Source organism: Gorilla gorilla, chromosome 13, assembly GCF_029281585.2.
Source record: "Gorilla gorilla gorilla isolate KB3781 chromosome 13, NHGRI_mGorGor1-v2.1_pri, whole genome shotgun sequence".
NCBI lineage: Eukaryota > Metazoa > Chordata > Mammalia > Primates > Hominidae > Gorilla > Gorilla gorilla.
This window is the reverse complement of record NC_073237.2, coordinates 127,954,807-127,970,616: the sequence shown is the minus strand read 5'-3', so window position 1 is coordinate 127,970,616 and position 15,810 is coordinate 127,954,807. Positions and strand designations below refer to the sequence as shown.

Sequence of the window (15,810 nt, the reverse complement as noted above, 5' to 3'; positions counted from 1 at the left end):
TGGACAGAGAGGACGTGTGACTTCTCTGGGACATGCAGGCGGAGGCACCAGAGGGGGTTCCCAGGCCCTCGGCTCCCTCGCCCATCCCACTCCCCGTGCCGTCTCCCCTGCCTCTCTCAGAGAAAGGACTCAAATCCACCCTGGCTCCCACCCCCAGCACTCTGCACGCAGACAAGCAGTTTGCATTGCTTTTCCCTCTAGATTTGGTGTTGTACTGCGAGGCGTTCCTGACCACCTACAGGACCTTCATCTCCCCAGAGGAGCTCATCAAGAAGCTGCAGTACAGATATCCTTTCCTTCCTGACCCAGGGCCCCGGCACCAGGGGCATTTTGGAGAGAGAGGGGCCCTCTTGCCCTTCAGCCCTCGTGGGGGAAGCCGAGCAGCATATTGGGTGGCAGTGTGATTGAAGTAGGGACACAGGAGCCCCACGGACCGAGGTTCCCACCTCTACCCTCCTGCATTCCAGCTTTGAGCTCAGGCAAGTTCCTCATCTCTAAAAGGGCCGAGTGAAATGATGTGAAGAGGCTGGAACATAGTCTGGGAATGTGTGTCTGGTGGCAGTTGTGGTCATTGGATGATTCTAAAAAAGAATTAGACATGCCCCAGACTGGGAGGGGCAAGTGTGCCGGTCCTGCAGACGCCCCTGAGAGACCCCCATGGTCGGCTCCGGCAGCTTCTCAGAGCTGAGTCCCAGGGCGTTGGGCACGAAGGATACCAAGACTCAAATAGACAGCTCAGGGGTCAGCACAGTCACCTCCCCTGGAGCGGACCCTGCGACTGCCACATCCACAACTGGAATGGGCTCCTGTCCCCAGATCTACCCCACGGGCCCACCCTCAGTAAATGTCACCCTCTGCAGTAGTGGCTGAGGAGGACCCCAGGGGTTTGGAAGGACCCACTTGTGTGACCCATTGCCTCTTCAAGTCCGAACCTGCCCATCCTAAGAGGCTGACCTGCAGCTGCTGCTCTAGGAGGGCAGCCTGGGTCAGCTGCTCCTCAGCCACCTCTTTGCACATAGCCCACGGCTGCCATCTGCTGGGCAGCCACCACCACCTGGGGTAGGAAGTCCTGAGTCCACCCGCGCCCCCGCTCCTTCCTGTGTGCCCTGAGCCTTCACTGCTCCACTCAGGGCCTCCTGCAGACCTCCTGGCCTCCTATTCTCCCCTCGTGTTGACCTTTAGAATCCCTGATCTATCAAGACAGACGTGGACATCCTCCATTGGCGGAGCCTCGGGTCCCCGGCAAGTTCTGTCACTCAGAGCACCTGCTCACAGGCCTGACTCAGTGAATGGCTGTCACTCACACGTGTCAAGGACTTGCTGGTCAGGCGAGATGTGCTTTTACACGTGTGCTTTCACCTAGCTCTATGACCATTTTTTAATATGTGTGTGTGGGTGTGTATAAAATTACCATATTATACATGGGGCCACTGCTCTATAACTTCCTATTGTGTAATTGAGGAAACCGAGGCCCAGAGACATGAAGGACCTGACCCATGTGGCTGCTTGGTGGGAGAGCAGCCACACGCCGCTTGCCCCCGTGCTGCCTGCGCCCAGGCTCTCAGCCTCTGCCCGGTTCAGCCATCATGGAAATATTGCAGCATCAAGGTCTGGGCCTGGTTGGCTGGCGACCCCTGTGCTGTGGGCCAAGCCACAGTCCCTGGTACGTTGCTCTGTCCTGAGCCCCATGACTTGGAAGGTCGTGGATCACTGGAGAGCAGGCAGGAGGTGTCAGAGAGGTCTGGGGAGTCGATGGCGAGCACAACAGCTGGGCAGGAAACCCTGACCGCAAAGCAGAGCCCGACCTCAGGGCATGAGCTAGAGCTGATCGGGTGCTTGAAGTGCTGCCCTGGAGACAGGGAGCCAATGTGGAGCGTGCTGCAGCTCTGGGAAGAGAGACCCGGCCCGGTGTCACGGAGGTGAGAGCTCCCTTGCAGAGCCCAGGGAGGCAGCCTCAGGATGGAAACTCACAGAAAGACTGGAGGGAGATACTTCTGGCCTACACACCTGCCCAGGGACCTGGGGTTTTGAGGGTGTTTGGTTTGGGCCCACCGTTCTCTACCTGAAGTTCAGCAAGGCACTCTCTACGTGTCTGTAATCTCATGGGCACCTCGGGGTGAACCCGATGGAAAGGCGGGTCTGGACAGTGCAGCGGAGATGGCGTGGCAGGGAGGAGAGGGCAGCAGCCGGGGGCATCCCTGGGGTCAGAAGCCTGTGCTCAAATCCTGGCTTTGCAATTGTTCCACTGTGCTAGTCCCGTGCCCTCGTTTCTGGATGCCAGTGCTTTACATGCAGGAAGATGGGCACATTGTGAGCGCTCAGTGAGTGGTCACCAGGAGTCAGTCTTCCACTCCACCACCCCCAGCTGGCCACATGGCTATTTCTTTAACCCGTGCTCCACATACGAGAAATTCTCTCCCTTTGCCGACACATTCAAGAAGCGCGTCAGCAAGAACACGTTCTTCGTGCTGGTACGGGTGGTGGATGAGCTCTGGTGAGTGCTTCACCCTTGGGGTCCTGGGGGCCAGTGGGGAGGCAAAGGCTCCATTCCACCTGCTTCTCCTGCCCACCGGCTCTGGGCAGAGCTGGCTCTTGCCTGCTTTATCTTGGTCCTTTGAAAGAATGGCCTGTCCCCGATAGACCAGGGTGAGATGGGTGAGGTGTCTCTCCACCCTGCACCCAGGCCCTGGATTTCCTCATGAGGTCCCTCCTGGACCCTCAGGAGAGAACCCGCCCCACGCACCTGCTCCCATGGTATCTTAGGTCCAGTCTCCAGCAGGCCATGCTCTCAGCCGCCAGCCATGGTGGAGGCTGTGTGGAGGCTGGAATGGGAGAGGCCACCTCTCCCTCGCTCCTCAGCGTTTCCATGGCTGGCCATCTGACGGCATGGCACTTGGCCATATCCGTTCCACTAACAAATCTCCATCAGGTGGACTGCCTTCCTCCTGCTGCGGGAGATGACCATGGTGAGTGGCTGTGCGGCTGGGAAATGGCCACATGTGGACAGTGCTCAGCAGGGCAAGTTGGGGAGCATCTAGTCTGAGAGGCCGGGAAGTCTTGGTGTCTCACTGCCCAATGGGAGCAGCAGCTCCCCAGGGCGGGATTCGTGTAGGACTTGTCCCTGCAGCCCAGGCCCCAGCACAGTCACTGGCGCTTGTCCAGCGCCAACAGATGGCTGTTGAGTGTGTGGCAGGTGCTTGTGACCATCCCAACACCTCCAAGAACACAGGCAGCCATCCCAGGCCCTCGTCTCCTGCTCTCTTCCCATGAGAAATTTCCCAGCCAGCTCTGTGCCGGTCACAGCCCCGTGCCCTTTGTGTGTCTCAAGGCAAAGACAGACTCTGCCTGGGCCTTGTGTTCCTGCTCCTCACCTTGTGCTCTTTTGTCCTTCAGCCTGGTGGAGTTGACAGAAGAGATCCTGAAGCTGCTGATGGAACTGGTCTTCCGCCTGGTGTGCAACGGGGAGCTGAGCCTGGCCCGTGTGCTCCGGAAGAACATCCTGGACAAGGTGGACCAGAAGAAGCTACTCAGGTGTGCCACCTCCGGCCAGCCCCTGGCAGCCCGGGGGGTAGCAGCCAGGTGAGAAGCCCACCTCTCCAGCCCTGCCTCTTCCCCAGGAGCCGTGCCTTTCTCAGTTTACCCTCCCTCCCTGCCAGCCCCACAGCCCCATCCTGGTTCTGCACAGGCCCTTTCATGAGGTGCCTCAGGAACAGCCCTGTGGATCCCTGGGGGCTGGGCCTCTTCTCCAGGAGGCACATATTGGGTGGTGATCCCTTTGTGACCAGGAAGCGGGCAGCAGGGCATGGGGCTTCACAGGACAGGGCAGGAGTGCACACACCCTGGGCTGTGGTCAGTTCTGGGTTGTCCCAGCACGAACATGGCAGTGGTTGATGCTAGTCTGTGGCCCGTCCCCTCGACACCAATGGTGAGTGTCATTTGCACCTATACATGTCTGTTGAGTAGTGGGCTCCTTCCAGTGAGCACATAGCCTTCGTTTCTTTGGCACCATCTCTGTTCTTGCTGGCCACCTGGAAGTGGGCTCCAGCTGTGAGCGAGCCTTCTTGGCATCTCAACTGTCCATGAGCTCACGAGGGAAACTCAGGCTCCTGATTCCAGAAGCTGCTGGACATACCCAGCAGAAGCAGGAGAGAAAGGCAGACAGTGTCGTCCCGGAGAGAGGCAGGAGGCCATTAGGGCCCCAGGGAGCCTTTTGGGGCTTCCCGGCCCTGTAGCCTCCGCACTTCTGCTGGGCAGAGAGGCTCTCCTGCTCTGACGCCCGCAGCCCGGGCCTGCTCAGCCCTCCCCACCGGCCTCCCCACCCCTGACGGTTCTTCTCACACCTCTGTCTTCCAGGCCGGGGACCTTGCACGACTTTCACAGCCATGAGATAGCGGAGCAGCTAACGCTGCTGGATGCTGAGCTCTTCTATAAAATAGAGGTACAGGCTGCTCCTGCCAGGGGGAGCCACGCTGGTTGTCCCTGAATGAGAGAAACCCCCATCAGGGGAAAGCCGGGGCTCCACCTCCATCTGCCTTCTTTCCTTTTGTAGATTCCTGAGGTTTTGCTTTGGGCAAAAGAGCAGAATGAGGAGAAGAGCCCCAACTTGACCCAGTTCACGGAGCACTTCAACAACATGTCCTACTGGTAAGAGGGGCCCAGCGCCAAGCCCTGTTGCTCTGGATGGTGGCACGTCTGGGTGGGCTCTGCGTTTTCCTTTGCAGGGAGCTTGAATGGTAGGGGAAGGAGCTGCCTCTTTCATTCCGCTAAGCTCCTGGGGGGCCCCATGAGCACTGACCGTGAACAGCAGGCTGAGGACAGGGGCAGGGACAGGATGGGGCTTGCTGGAAGTGGCCACCTGGTCGAGGAGGCTCAGCAGGGAAGAGTGCCAGGGTCGAGGAGCGATGTCTGCCATAGGTGGTGTTGGGAAGGGCGTGAGTTTGCCCTCCTGCCCTGGTCATTGCCAGGCAATCTCAAGCTGATGCTCACACTGACTCTGCCTGACAGAACAGTTAGCAAAGGAGTGGGCTCTATAACGTTAATGTTTGCATTTAGTCTTTAATTCGTGTGTGTGTGTGTGTGTGTGTGTTTGAGACGGAGTCTTGCTCTGCAGGTGTGTGTGTGCGTGTGTGTGTGAGACGGAGTCTCGCTCTGCAGGTGTGTGTGTGTGTTTGAGACGGAGTCTCGCTCTGCAGGTGTGTGTGTGTGTGTGTGTTTGAGACAGAGTCTTGCTCTGCAGGTGTGTGTGTGTGTGTGTGCATGTGTGTGTGTGTTTGTGTGTGTTTGAGACGGAGTCTCGCTCTGCAGGTGTGTGTGTGTGTGTGTGTTTGAGACGGAGTCTCGCTCTGCAGGTGTGTGTGTGTGTGTGTGTGTGTGTGTGTGTGTGTTTGAGGCGGAGTCTGGCTCTGTCGCCCAGGCTGGAGTGTGGTGGCGCAATCTCGGCTCACTGCAAGCTCGGGCTCCCCTCAAGCTCCGCCTCCTGGGTTCCCGCCATTCTCCTGCCTCAGCCTCCAGAGTAGCTGGGATTACAGGCGCCCGCCACCACACCCAGCTAATTTTTTGTATTTTTAGTAGAGACAGGGTTTCACCGTGTTAGCCAGGGTGGTCTCAATCTCCTGACCTCGTGATCCGCCCACCTCAGCCTCCCAAAGTGCTGGGATTACAGGCATGAGCCACCGCTCCCAGCCTAGTCTTTAATTCTTAAAGCAAAATGAATCCCAGTAATGTGTTAATAAACCAGAGCTCTTGTCTCCAAGAGGCGACAAAGCCCCCATAGCAGCTCAGCATCAGGCAGGACCCCCTAGAGCTCAGTGCTGTGCCACCCCCACCCACCCACTGTTGCCTCCAGGAGAATGTCTGATGTGTTTTAAAGGCCCCGAGATCATCTCCCCTTTGCCTACCTTCCTCCCCACAGAAGCATTCCATCCTGGGGAAAGCATGTTTAGCTATGGCAGTCCAGCGTAGGGTTTTGCCCAACAGGATGTGGTTTCTAAGGCAGACGGAAGCTGCACACAAGGTCCCAAGCCTGGCTTCTGACACCAGCCTTTGGCTGGGTGCAAGAAGCTCAGGGGCACACTCCACAGGACCTGGCTGCACAGAGGTGCAAGTGCAGTGGCTCACATCTATAATCCCAGGACTTTGGGAGGCCAAGGCAGGAGGGTCACTTGAGCGCAGGAGTTCGAGACCAGTCTGGACAACATAGAGAGACCCCCCCACTCCGCGCTCTACAAAAAATTAAAATTAGCCAAGTGCAGTGGTGCACACCTATAGTCCCAGCTACTCGGGAAGCTGGGGCAGAAGGATCAGTTGAGAACAGGAGTTCAAGACTACAGTGAGATATACTCACAGCACTGGGTGACAGATCAAGACCCTGTCTCTTAAATAAAAAAGAAGAACCAGCAGTGCAAAGTGCGGCACCTCCTCCAAGTGACCCTGGTGGTGTCCCCTGTGAACCACAGGAAACTGAGGCCAGGGTGACATCCCTGCTGCATTTATCTCACAGATGAGACTGGCCTTTGGCTTTGGTCTCGGCTTTGGTTGCTACTAAGGTTCTGAGAGTTTCCTTCCCTCATGGCTGCCAAAGGTACCCTCTTACCTCACGTGCTAGCGGGTCTCCCCGAGCCAGTCCTGTACCACACAAGGAACTTGCCCAGCCCCCTGGTACTTGGGGTCCATGCTTGTCAGGAAAGGCTCTGCTTTCATCCTCCCATGCTCCACCTGCAGATTCGAAGCCCCCTTTGGGCCTTCACCAGATTTCCTTATGGTCACCAGATTTATTGTCACCAGATTTCCTTGTGCCTCTGTCCCAGGATGTTATGAGCTCCTGGAGAGCAGAAACTAGGTCTATGCCTGGGGCAGGCTGCAGGTACTCAGTAGGGGTGGGCTCGTGGCCACTGGCATGGGGGTCGTACAGGTCCTGTCTCCACCAGGACCCCTGGGGCTTGCAGGGACCTGTCAACTCAGCTGTTTCTTTTTCCCTTGGTCCATGCAGGGTCCGGTCCATAATCATGTTACAGGAAAAGGCCCAGGACAGGGAACGGCTGCTCTTGAAGTTCATCAAGATCATGAAGGTAATGGTGGCCAAGTCCTTCCCAGGCCCCCATCATCAGTCCCTGCTCTGGGAGCCCGGGACCCGCCTGCCCTCCTGCCTCACGGCACCGCCCCTCTCTCGGCAGCACTTGCGGAAGCTGAATAACTTCAACTCCTACTTGGCCATCCTCTCTGCCCTGGACTCGGCGCCCATCCGCAGGCTGGAGTGGCAGAAGCAGACTTCAGAGGTGAGTGGCCTTGGGGCGTGGGCGGGAGGGTGGCTGGTAAGGGGGGCCGCCCAGCCCTCAGGCGACCAGCTGTGGCAGAAAGTGCTCCCACTGGAGCAAATGCTGGGCCTAGGCCCCTGCTCTGCCACCGACATGCTGTGTGACCAGAACAGCTGCCCTCCCTCCTTCCTGTCTCTGATCCCCAATCTTCAGGCCCCAGGGAGCTTCGAGGTTGGTTCTGGGGTGGTCACATCCCGGTGTTCTGCTGCCACCCAGCAGGCCCATCCCTGGGTTCCCGCCTCCCCCGCCTGCCCTCAGCCCGTTCTTCTGAAGGGTCTGCTTTGGGCCAGGCACTGCAGTAGGTGCTGGGGACGCACTGTGAACAGCCCAACATGATGTTGGATGAGTTTCTGCTAGATAAGCACTAAAAGAAGAAGGGTGGGCAGGTGGGCCAGCCCAGAGGAAGTGTCACACATGCCACCATCTGTAGAGGAGGAGGAGTTTCCTGGGAAGGGAAGAGAATCAAAGGGGACAAAGGAGTGCACAGCCAGGAGCAGGTGGGGGTCAGCACCTCCAGGGACAGGAGGAGGCCAGGGGACCACATCCCGGGAGAAGGGGACCAGTTCTAGGTCATGAGAGCCTCAGGAGCCTGGTGAGGAGTTGGACCTTTATCCTGTGTAGGGAAATAATATTGCAAATGGGTGCAAAACCCATGGCTTTGAGTGTCAGCCAGGCCACCCAGGGGTCATGTCAGGGACCCAAGTTCAGGCAGGCCACCCAGGGATTGTGTCAGGGACCTGAGTGTGACCAGACCACCCAGAGGTCATGTCAGGGACCTGAGCGTCAGCCAGGCCACCTGGGGGTTGTGTCAGGAACCCAAGTGTGACCCAGGCCACCCAGGGGTCGTGTCAGAGACCCAGGTGTCAGCCAGGCCACCCAGGGTCATCTTGTTCAAGCCCATGTTCAGGGATGGTTGTAAGCTAGTGTATGGGGAGAGGTGGGAAATTCACACGGCCTCTCTGCATGGGGGGTCCTGAGGAGGCAGCACTTCAGGGAGAGGCACCTAACAGGAGAAGAGGCAGGAGAGGGGCCTTCTGAGTGGGGCAGGGCTGGCTGAGTCTCCTAGGCGGGAGCCCCCCGCCCCTGCAGGAGAGAAGCCGCCCAGCCCTGGGGAGGGCGAGGTCACATGCTATCTCTAGTTGGTCCTCCCTAAGTACAGGGCAGAGCAAAGGCAGCTCCGAGTCAGGAGTGACGCCACTCAGTGTGTGCCTGGGAAGCTCCTCCGGCTGCACCGCCGAACAGGGCCAGGCAGGAGCCCATCTTCCGAGATGTCGTATACACGCAAGCGCTGGCTGCCCAGGCACAATGAGTACTGTAGGGTGTTTCTCCACAAAACGGCCTGAAGTCCCCTGTGACCAGGGGTTGGGCTGACACTCGTTGAAAAGGACAGAATCCCTGCTGGCCAGGGCCAGGACCCACACCTGGCTGGGTGTTTGTGCGTAGTGGGACCTGTGGAGTTGGGCAGAGGGTGGTTGACCCTCCAGTTAGTGAGGAGGACCAGGGCTCTGCCCCAGCATTGCCCCAGCACTCGCTCACCCCTGTCCGGTCCTGTCCTGTCCTGTCCTGTCCTGCCAGGGCCTGGCCGAGTACTGCACACTGATCGACAGCTCGTCCTCCTTCCGAGCCTACCGGGCCGCCCTCTCGGAGGTGGAACCGCCGTGCATCCCGTACCTGTGAGTAGCAGCCCCTCCAGGCCCCCAGCCCCGCCTGGGTTTGCCTCCATTGCTCTGGGGAAGATCTGTCAGGCTCCAGCAGAGAAATCTTAATTTCGGGGTTTCTAACGGAGACATTTATACTTTGGTTTTACTTAAGGTTCTTGTAATACAGTTATAATGCATAATATACAATACATATATATAATATAATATATAATGCTTCTTATAATACAGTTTAAACAGAAAAGAAGCGCTCAGGTGAAGAATACGGGTTCTCCTTTCCCAGCCCCCAGCCCCACTCTCATTTCCTTCTGTAGCCTGCCCGTGAGCATGTGCAGCCATGCTTGTGACAGATGTATGGCTCCTCTCCCCACACACGGCATCACACAGTATTCCAGGGTCCTCACACGTGGCTGCGCATTAGAACAACCTGAGGATGCACGGCCACCCAGGGACCTTGAGAGCCTTGGTGTAAAGAAGTTCAGAAAGTGCTTCCTGAGCGTGGACCATGGGCGAGAGGAAATATGTGTTTCATAGAAAAGGGACGTAGCGGAATAACCAAAGCCAAACAAGTGTCTGTTGCAGGACTTACGAGAGCCTTTAGTGTATACTAGTAGACACTGAGAATCTCCAAGAGACCAAAAGCGCAGCAGCATCCCAGCGCTGAGTGTTCAATGGCACATCCTATAGGGTTACTGCAGGGCTGCCCTCGAGGCCTCAACCCTCAGAGATACAAATCACCAGGCTTCCTGCTCTGAGCACTAACAGTCTTTCCCACCGTGGCTCTACATCTGCTCCCTCAAGCTGAGTTCTCCCTGAGTGGAGGAACTGCCCCTGTCTTTCTCATCTGGCCTTAAGTCCTCTGCAGTCAGAAGCACCTATTAAGTTACTACACCTTGTTTGTTTCTTTGTTTCTTTGTTTGTGATGGAGTCTCACTCTGTCACGCAGGCTGGTATGCAGTGGCATGATCTTGGCTCACTGCAATCTCTGCCTCCTGAGTTCAAGCAATTCTCCCACCTCAGCCTCCTGAGTAGTCGATGGGACTACAGGCACGCGCAACCACGCCTGGCTAATTTTTTTTTTTTTTTTTTTTTTTGTATTTTTTTTAGTAGAGACGGAGTTTCACCATGTTGGCCAGGCTAGTCTCGAACTCTTGACCTCAGGTGATCCACCTGCCTTGGCCTCCCAAACTGCTGGGATTACAGGCATGAATCACCACACCCAGCCAGTTTCTTTGTTTGTTTAATAAAGACGGAGTCTCTGTCACCCAGGCCGGAGTGCAGTGGTGCAATCATAGCTCACTGCAGCCTTGAACTCCTGGGCTCAAGGAATCCTCCCACATCAGTCTCCTTAGTAGCTGGGATTACAGGTGCACACCACCATGCCCAGCTAATTTTTGTATTTTTTGTAGGGGCGAGGTCTTGCTATGTTGCCCAGGCTGGTTTCAAACTTTTTTTTTTTTTCTTTTTTTGAGACAGAGTTATGTTCTTGTTACCCAGGCTGGAGTTCTTGTTACGTTCTTGTTACCCAGACAGTGGCGCAGTCTTGGCTCACTGCAACCTCCGCCTCCCAGGTTCAAGTGGTTCTCCTGCCTCAGCCTCCCGAGTTGGGATTACAGGCATGCACCACCATGCCCGGCTACTTTTTGTATTTTTAGTAGAGACAGGGTTTCGCCATGTTGGCCAGGTTGATCTCAAACTCCTGACCTCAGGTGATCCACCTTGGCCTCCCAGAGTGCTGGGATTACAGGTGTGAGCCACCACACCCAGCCTAGCTGTTCTCAAACTCTTCAGCTCAATCCTCCTGCCTCAGCCTCCTATAGTACTGGGATTACAGGTGTGAGCCATTGCACCCAGCCCACCACACCTGTTAATAAAAGGCGATCTCTGCCCCTGCCCCCTGGTTTGGGTTTTGTTATTTTTTTTATTTTTTTTTACTGCTCATTTGTTAATGTTACTTTAGCAGCCCACAGCTTCGCCCTTATGGGTCAAGCCATGGCAGCCGCATCACCCTCAGGCTCCTCATCAGCATACTGGCTTCCGAGGTCCCCAGCAAGTGCTTTTGGAGCCAGAGGCCAGAGGCCGAGGCGGGAGTTTGTTCTGGGAAAGAGACACCCCAGACTGGCTCTTTGGTTTGCTCTGGGGTTTGGAAGCTGCTCACTGCGAGTCCTAGCGCCTGACACATGTCTCTAGCCCTTGCTGCTTCCAAACCCCATAGCAGTAACAGGCTGCCTAACCCGTCCTCCCAGGGGGCTGATCCTGCAGGACCTGACCTTCGTTCACCTGGGAAACCCAGACTACATTGACGGGAAAGTGAACTTCTCCAAGCGGTGGCAGCAGTTCAACATCCTCGATAGCATGCGGTGCTTCCAGCAGGCGTGAGTTCCGCCGCCCCGGGGGGACCAGGCAGAGCTGAGCCCCGGGCCACACACAAGGAGAGACAGCCCGGGACACTGAGGGGAGGGGGAGCCACAGAGGACCCAGGGACCTGCCACTGCTGAGATATAGTCCGGGCCCTTCAGTTTCTGCCAGGATGACTTGAGAGCATGCCCACCAGGCTCCATGCCAGGCCTAGCCTGGCCCTGGGCCTGGACCCCATGACAGCACAGCTCGTCCTCCCATTTTACACACCAGAAGCTGCTGCCCACCTTGCTGTGAGAAGGGCCTGACAAACCCTGGCCTGCCTGACTCTGAGGCACCAGAGCTCCCCCAGGGCGGGCCCTGGCATGTGTTGTTTGTTGGGGGTAGTGGGATCACCTGGGGCCCCTTCCCTGTGAGCAGCCCAGCCTCAGGGCCCTGTTTGTGCTCCATGTGCTGGTGGCACCGTCTCTGAGCTCTGGTGTCCCCTCTGTCACATTGGTCAACGGTAGCCCCTGCAGCATCCGTTTGCTGCGAGGCTGTGGGGATGGTCCCCACGGCACCTTCCAGGAGGGTGGTGCCATCGGGCCATCCAGCCCACACAGGTGCTCACTGACTGCTCCCCATCCCCTGCACCAGGCACTATGACATCCGGAGGAACGACGACATTATAAACTTCTTCAATGACTTCAGTGACCACCTGGCTGAGGAGGCCCTATGGGAACTGTCTCTGAAAATTAAACCCAGGAACATAACAAGGAGAAAAACAGACCGGGAAGAGAAGACCTAGGAGCAGACGCTGGGATCCAGGAGAATGCTCGAGGGGCGCAGAGGGCAGCTCCCAGACCGGAGAGGACCTTGGACCTGTTAGGCGCATGGCAGGAGTCCCAGCCTCGGAGCCATGAGGCTGGCCAGCCTTCAGCGGGGCCGGGCGGGAGCTGGAGCCTGCCAGCCGCTTCCTGCCTCCTTCCTCTGTGGGAGCAGACCCGTGGGCCTCAGGGCAGCCAGCAGGCAGGTCTTGTTGCCAATTTACAAACCGGTGGTTTTCTGGTTTGGTTTTCTTTTCTGCTTTTACTTCCATCTCTCCCCTCTTGACCTTCCACCCACTCCCCTCCAGGGAGAGAGCAGCAGAGACCTCATCAGCAGACCAAGGAAGTGGTGGGTGCTCCCCCTCCCTAAGCTCCAGGGTCCCTGAATCTTCTGAAATCTCAAATGAGTGGAGGCCTTCTGGGGTGGCCTGTCCTCCAGGGGCCCTGGAATGGGGGCAAGCAGCTGGGTGGGCAGAATGCAGAGTAGACTCGGGGGAGGATCCTTTCACTTGCCGCTTCCCCTTCTGATGCATGGAGGATGGTGTGAGCTTTTCAGCAGGCCCGGAAAGGTACGCAGGTGACGCCTTAGCAGCCCCGCAGCTGGTGCTCTGCCCCGCGGTACTGGCGCCATCAGGGCCTCCCTTGCCCGCCTGAGAGCAGCAGCAGTCTCTGTCATCCCGTCGCCCCTTACCCCCCACCCCACGCCACTGGGCCCCTCCCACACCACCTGGGGAGCTGAGAAGAGGAGGCTGGAGTAAGGGAGGACTTGATCATCCAAGAAATACTTTTTATTGCTGGGAGTCTTCTGAACCTCACCAAACTGAGGCCAGAGCTGAGCTCCTGGGGGAGTTAATTCAGAGGGGAGAGGCCAGCACCTCCCTCCTCCATCGCTCGCTGTGTGCCTTAAACTCCATCTCCTGTCCCTCCCCATCCCCTGGCTTTCCCTCCCTCCTTGCCCCATCCTGGGCCGGCCAGCGGGGCTCCTCCTCTGGCTCTTCAGACCTTTCAGCCAGTGCTGTCAGTGCCCCTGGGAGGGAAGGGCATCCCTGAGGCACCCGAATGGGCCCTCAGGGTGCAGGGAGGCAGAAGCCTGGCCACAGAGGAGCCTCCTAAGGCAGCAGCTGCAGCAAGCGCACCCTCTCCCCGCTCTCCCCACGCCAGAGCGGCTTCCAGAGCAGATGCTGTTTCCATCCTCCTCATCAAAACCATTCTCGCTGCTGAGCTTGACAATCTGGGCAAGGCTTGTGGGGCGCTTGACAAACAGAATCTGCCCTGCGCCGCCTGGCTCCGTGGCCTCCAGCATGAGCCTGCAGGCAGGGCGCTTCGGGAACCCAGTCGTGCTGCCCCAGCCCATGCCTCCGGGTCTGCTGTGCATGAATGAGTGCTCACCTGTCCCGGGTTTAGGACGTGGTCAAGTGAACAGCAGGGTCTAACTGTGCTTACTTAGCCCAGTTCAAACAGAACAAAGGAAAAATATAGAAAGCAACATCTGTTGATCATTTAGGTTTTTTTTTAAACCACCATGTCAGTTTGAGTCCTTCATGGGTTTTTGAACAGCATTTATCAAGAAGAAAATGTGGGCTTCTTCCCCTCTCCCGTGTTTTGTTTGTCCTGTAGATAGAGGGAGGAAAGCCGTGCAGTGGCAGGCGGGACCCCCTCTGGTGGCGGGACCCCCTCTTGCGGTGGTCTTGCGGGGCCAGCCGGGACCTGTCACTTTATTATTTAAGGAGTGTGTGTGTAGAGTCGCTGGCTTATTAACAGTATTGTGTGTGGGTTGGGTTTTTAGTTTGTTCCTTCTTTTTGAAGTCCCTTCATTTCAATCCTTGACTCTCTCTCTCCTTCCGTTGCCCAGCTCTGTTGAATGCTGCTGTGCGCGTGTGAGGGCCGCTCTGCACACAGGGCCCTTGGGTTGTGTGAACTGAAATTCTCCCTGTATTTGTGAGACTCGCAGGAGTCCCCCTCTGTAGCACAGGCAATGCCAGTGCCATGCTGCAGCCTCAGAAACCAGGCCTCTCACCCCAGCAGCAGGCAGAACCGTGTCTGTGGTCGGGTGCTGTCCACAGCTCTGTCTGCCTTGTTCTTGGGCTTGAGCCGGATAGAGGTGGGGTCTCTTCACCTTCCCCGAATTCAGAACAGACCCTGTGCCTGGCCCCAGTGTGCCCAAGCAACTCCCCAGGCCCTCGTTGGGAGCCCTTGGTGTTCTGAGCAGCAGGGCCCAGGCAGCACATGAGCAGTGCCCGGGGGCTCCCTGCGTGAGGACGGCAAGGTGCGATGTATGTCTAACTTATTGATGGCAGGCGGCCCCCTGTGCCCCCTAAGCCTGGCCCTGGTTATTGCTGAGCTCTGTGCTCAGTGCTGCAGCCTGGCCGTGGCTCGTCTGTTCCTTTGGGGGGCCCGGGCGGGTTGTGGGAATCAGCCTTCACAGACAGACATGAGCCAGGCGGAGGACTCGTTCCTTGCAGAGGTCAGTCCTCACCTGCAGGTGTCGGGGTGGAGGGGGAAAGGAGGGGCAGGCACACACCATGTCTGACCTGAACCCGATTCTGGGGAGCATCTTCCCGCTCCGGCCCCACGACCTCCACAGGGTTACATTGTAATATATATGCCCCAGCTAACCTGTCTGATGGTGGCATCTTCCTGCAGACATTTCAAACATGTAACTTTTATATGAAAAAAAATAAACACAGATGAAAGCTGCCCAATGCCATGTCCGCGCCCAGCTGCATGTGTGCAACTACAGTGACAGCCCAGCCTGCTCCATGCTGGCCTTGCCATCTCTTTTCTGAGACCCCTCTCGCAGGCGGGGCTCCTGGGAGGCTGGGGGTCATTCACCTCCACTCCCAGGCCCACTTGCTGCCACTGGGGTAGTCGTGGCTGAGTGAAATGGACGTCACCAGAACTTTCCCTCCTAGGCCTTGTGCCCTAGAAGCATTCAACTGGACAAAGAATTGCTCGTGCTCCAGAGGTCGGTTCATGCACAAGAGCCCCTCACCCCAGTGTCCTGATGAAAAGGGCATTCCTCGGGTGGGATTCGGGGACGCAGGCTCTAGAATTGCTCCTTCGGGGCCCGGAAGCACTGTCTTTATGGCATGCCTTTTGCGGTGTGTCCTCTGCCGCCCAGGAGGCAGCACACAGAGGCTCGGGCCCAGCCCCAGTGAGGAACAGCAGAGCCTCTGCACTTACAAGGGATGGAGTGAGGAGGCCCCAGGGATTCCAGTCCCTTCTCTGCCCTGAGGTGTGCTGTGTCCCCTCCATGCGGAGTAAGGCACGGGGCCCAATGGCTCCGGGAGGCCATTCACCATCTCCCTGTCTTCCTTGTCCTCCCACACCACAGCCTACCTGTGCCCCATTGTTTCCATCCTAGCACCTGAGACCAAGCACCCCAGCATAGCCACCCAGGGATGGCAGGGATCAGGGCCAGCCCTCATATTCACCCTGGTTCCCAGTACCCAACTTTCAGCCCCACGGCGGCCCCTGGGGAAGCCCAGGATCTCTGCATCTCTCTGTACCTGATCGTGCAGAGGTCAGGCCTGGTGAGGAGGAGGCATCTCCCCTCATGCCCCGCAAAGGCAGCAGCTTAAGTCTGTCCCTTTAAAGGGAAGGGGCCAAGTATTCCTGGGCTGATCACAAGATCTGATAGAAGGGACCCTGCGTCAGGCAGGCATCAACCATCCC

The 15,810-nt window shown here is 57.5% G+C and overlaps 1 protein-coding gene across 5 annotated transcripts in view; it reads left to right on the top strand.

The window, feature by feature from the left end:
• RAPGEF1 (Rap guanine nucleotide exchange factor 1) overlaps positions 1 to 14,837 on the top strand; it is a 162,577-nt gene extending 147,740 nt beyond the window's left edge. For all 5 annotated transcript variants that reach the window (XM_019033771.4, XM_055351390.2, XM_019033774.4 and 2 more), the window contains 10 exons: positions 202 to 286; positions 2,402 to 2,494; positions 3,394 to 3,579; positions 4,354 to 4,438; positions 4,550 to 4,644; positions 6,989 to 7,067; positions 7,173 to 7,274; positions 8,889 to 8,986; positions 11,218 to 11,346; positions 11,966 to 14,837. In XM_019033771.4, the coding sequence (XP_018889316.2) occupies positions 202 to 286; positions 2,402 to 2,494; positions 3,394 to 3,579; positions 4,354 to 4,438; positions 4,550 to 4,644; positions 6,989 to 7,067; positions 7,173 to 7,274; positions 8,889 to 8,986; positions 11,218 to 11,346; positions 11,966 to 12,116 (1,103 nt within the window). In that variant the 3' untranslated portion in view covers positions 12,117 to 14,837. The remainder of the gene's footprint in view (positions 1 to 201; positions 287 to 2,401; positions 2,495 to 3,393; positions 3,580 to 4,353; positions 4,439 to 4,549; positions 4,645 to 6,988; positions 7,068 to 7,172; positions 7,275 to 8,888; positions 8,987 to 11,217; positions 11,347 to 11,965) is intronic.
• The last annotated feature ends 973 nt before the right edge of the window (positions 14,838 to 15,810 follow it).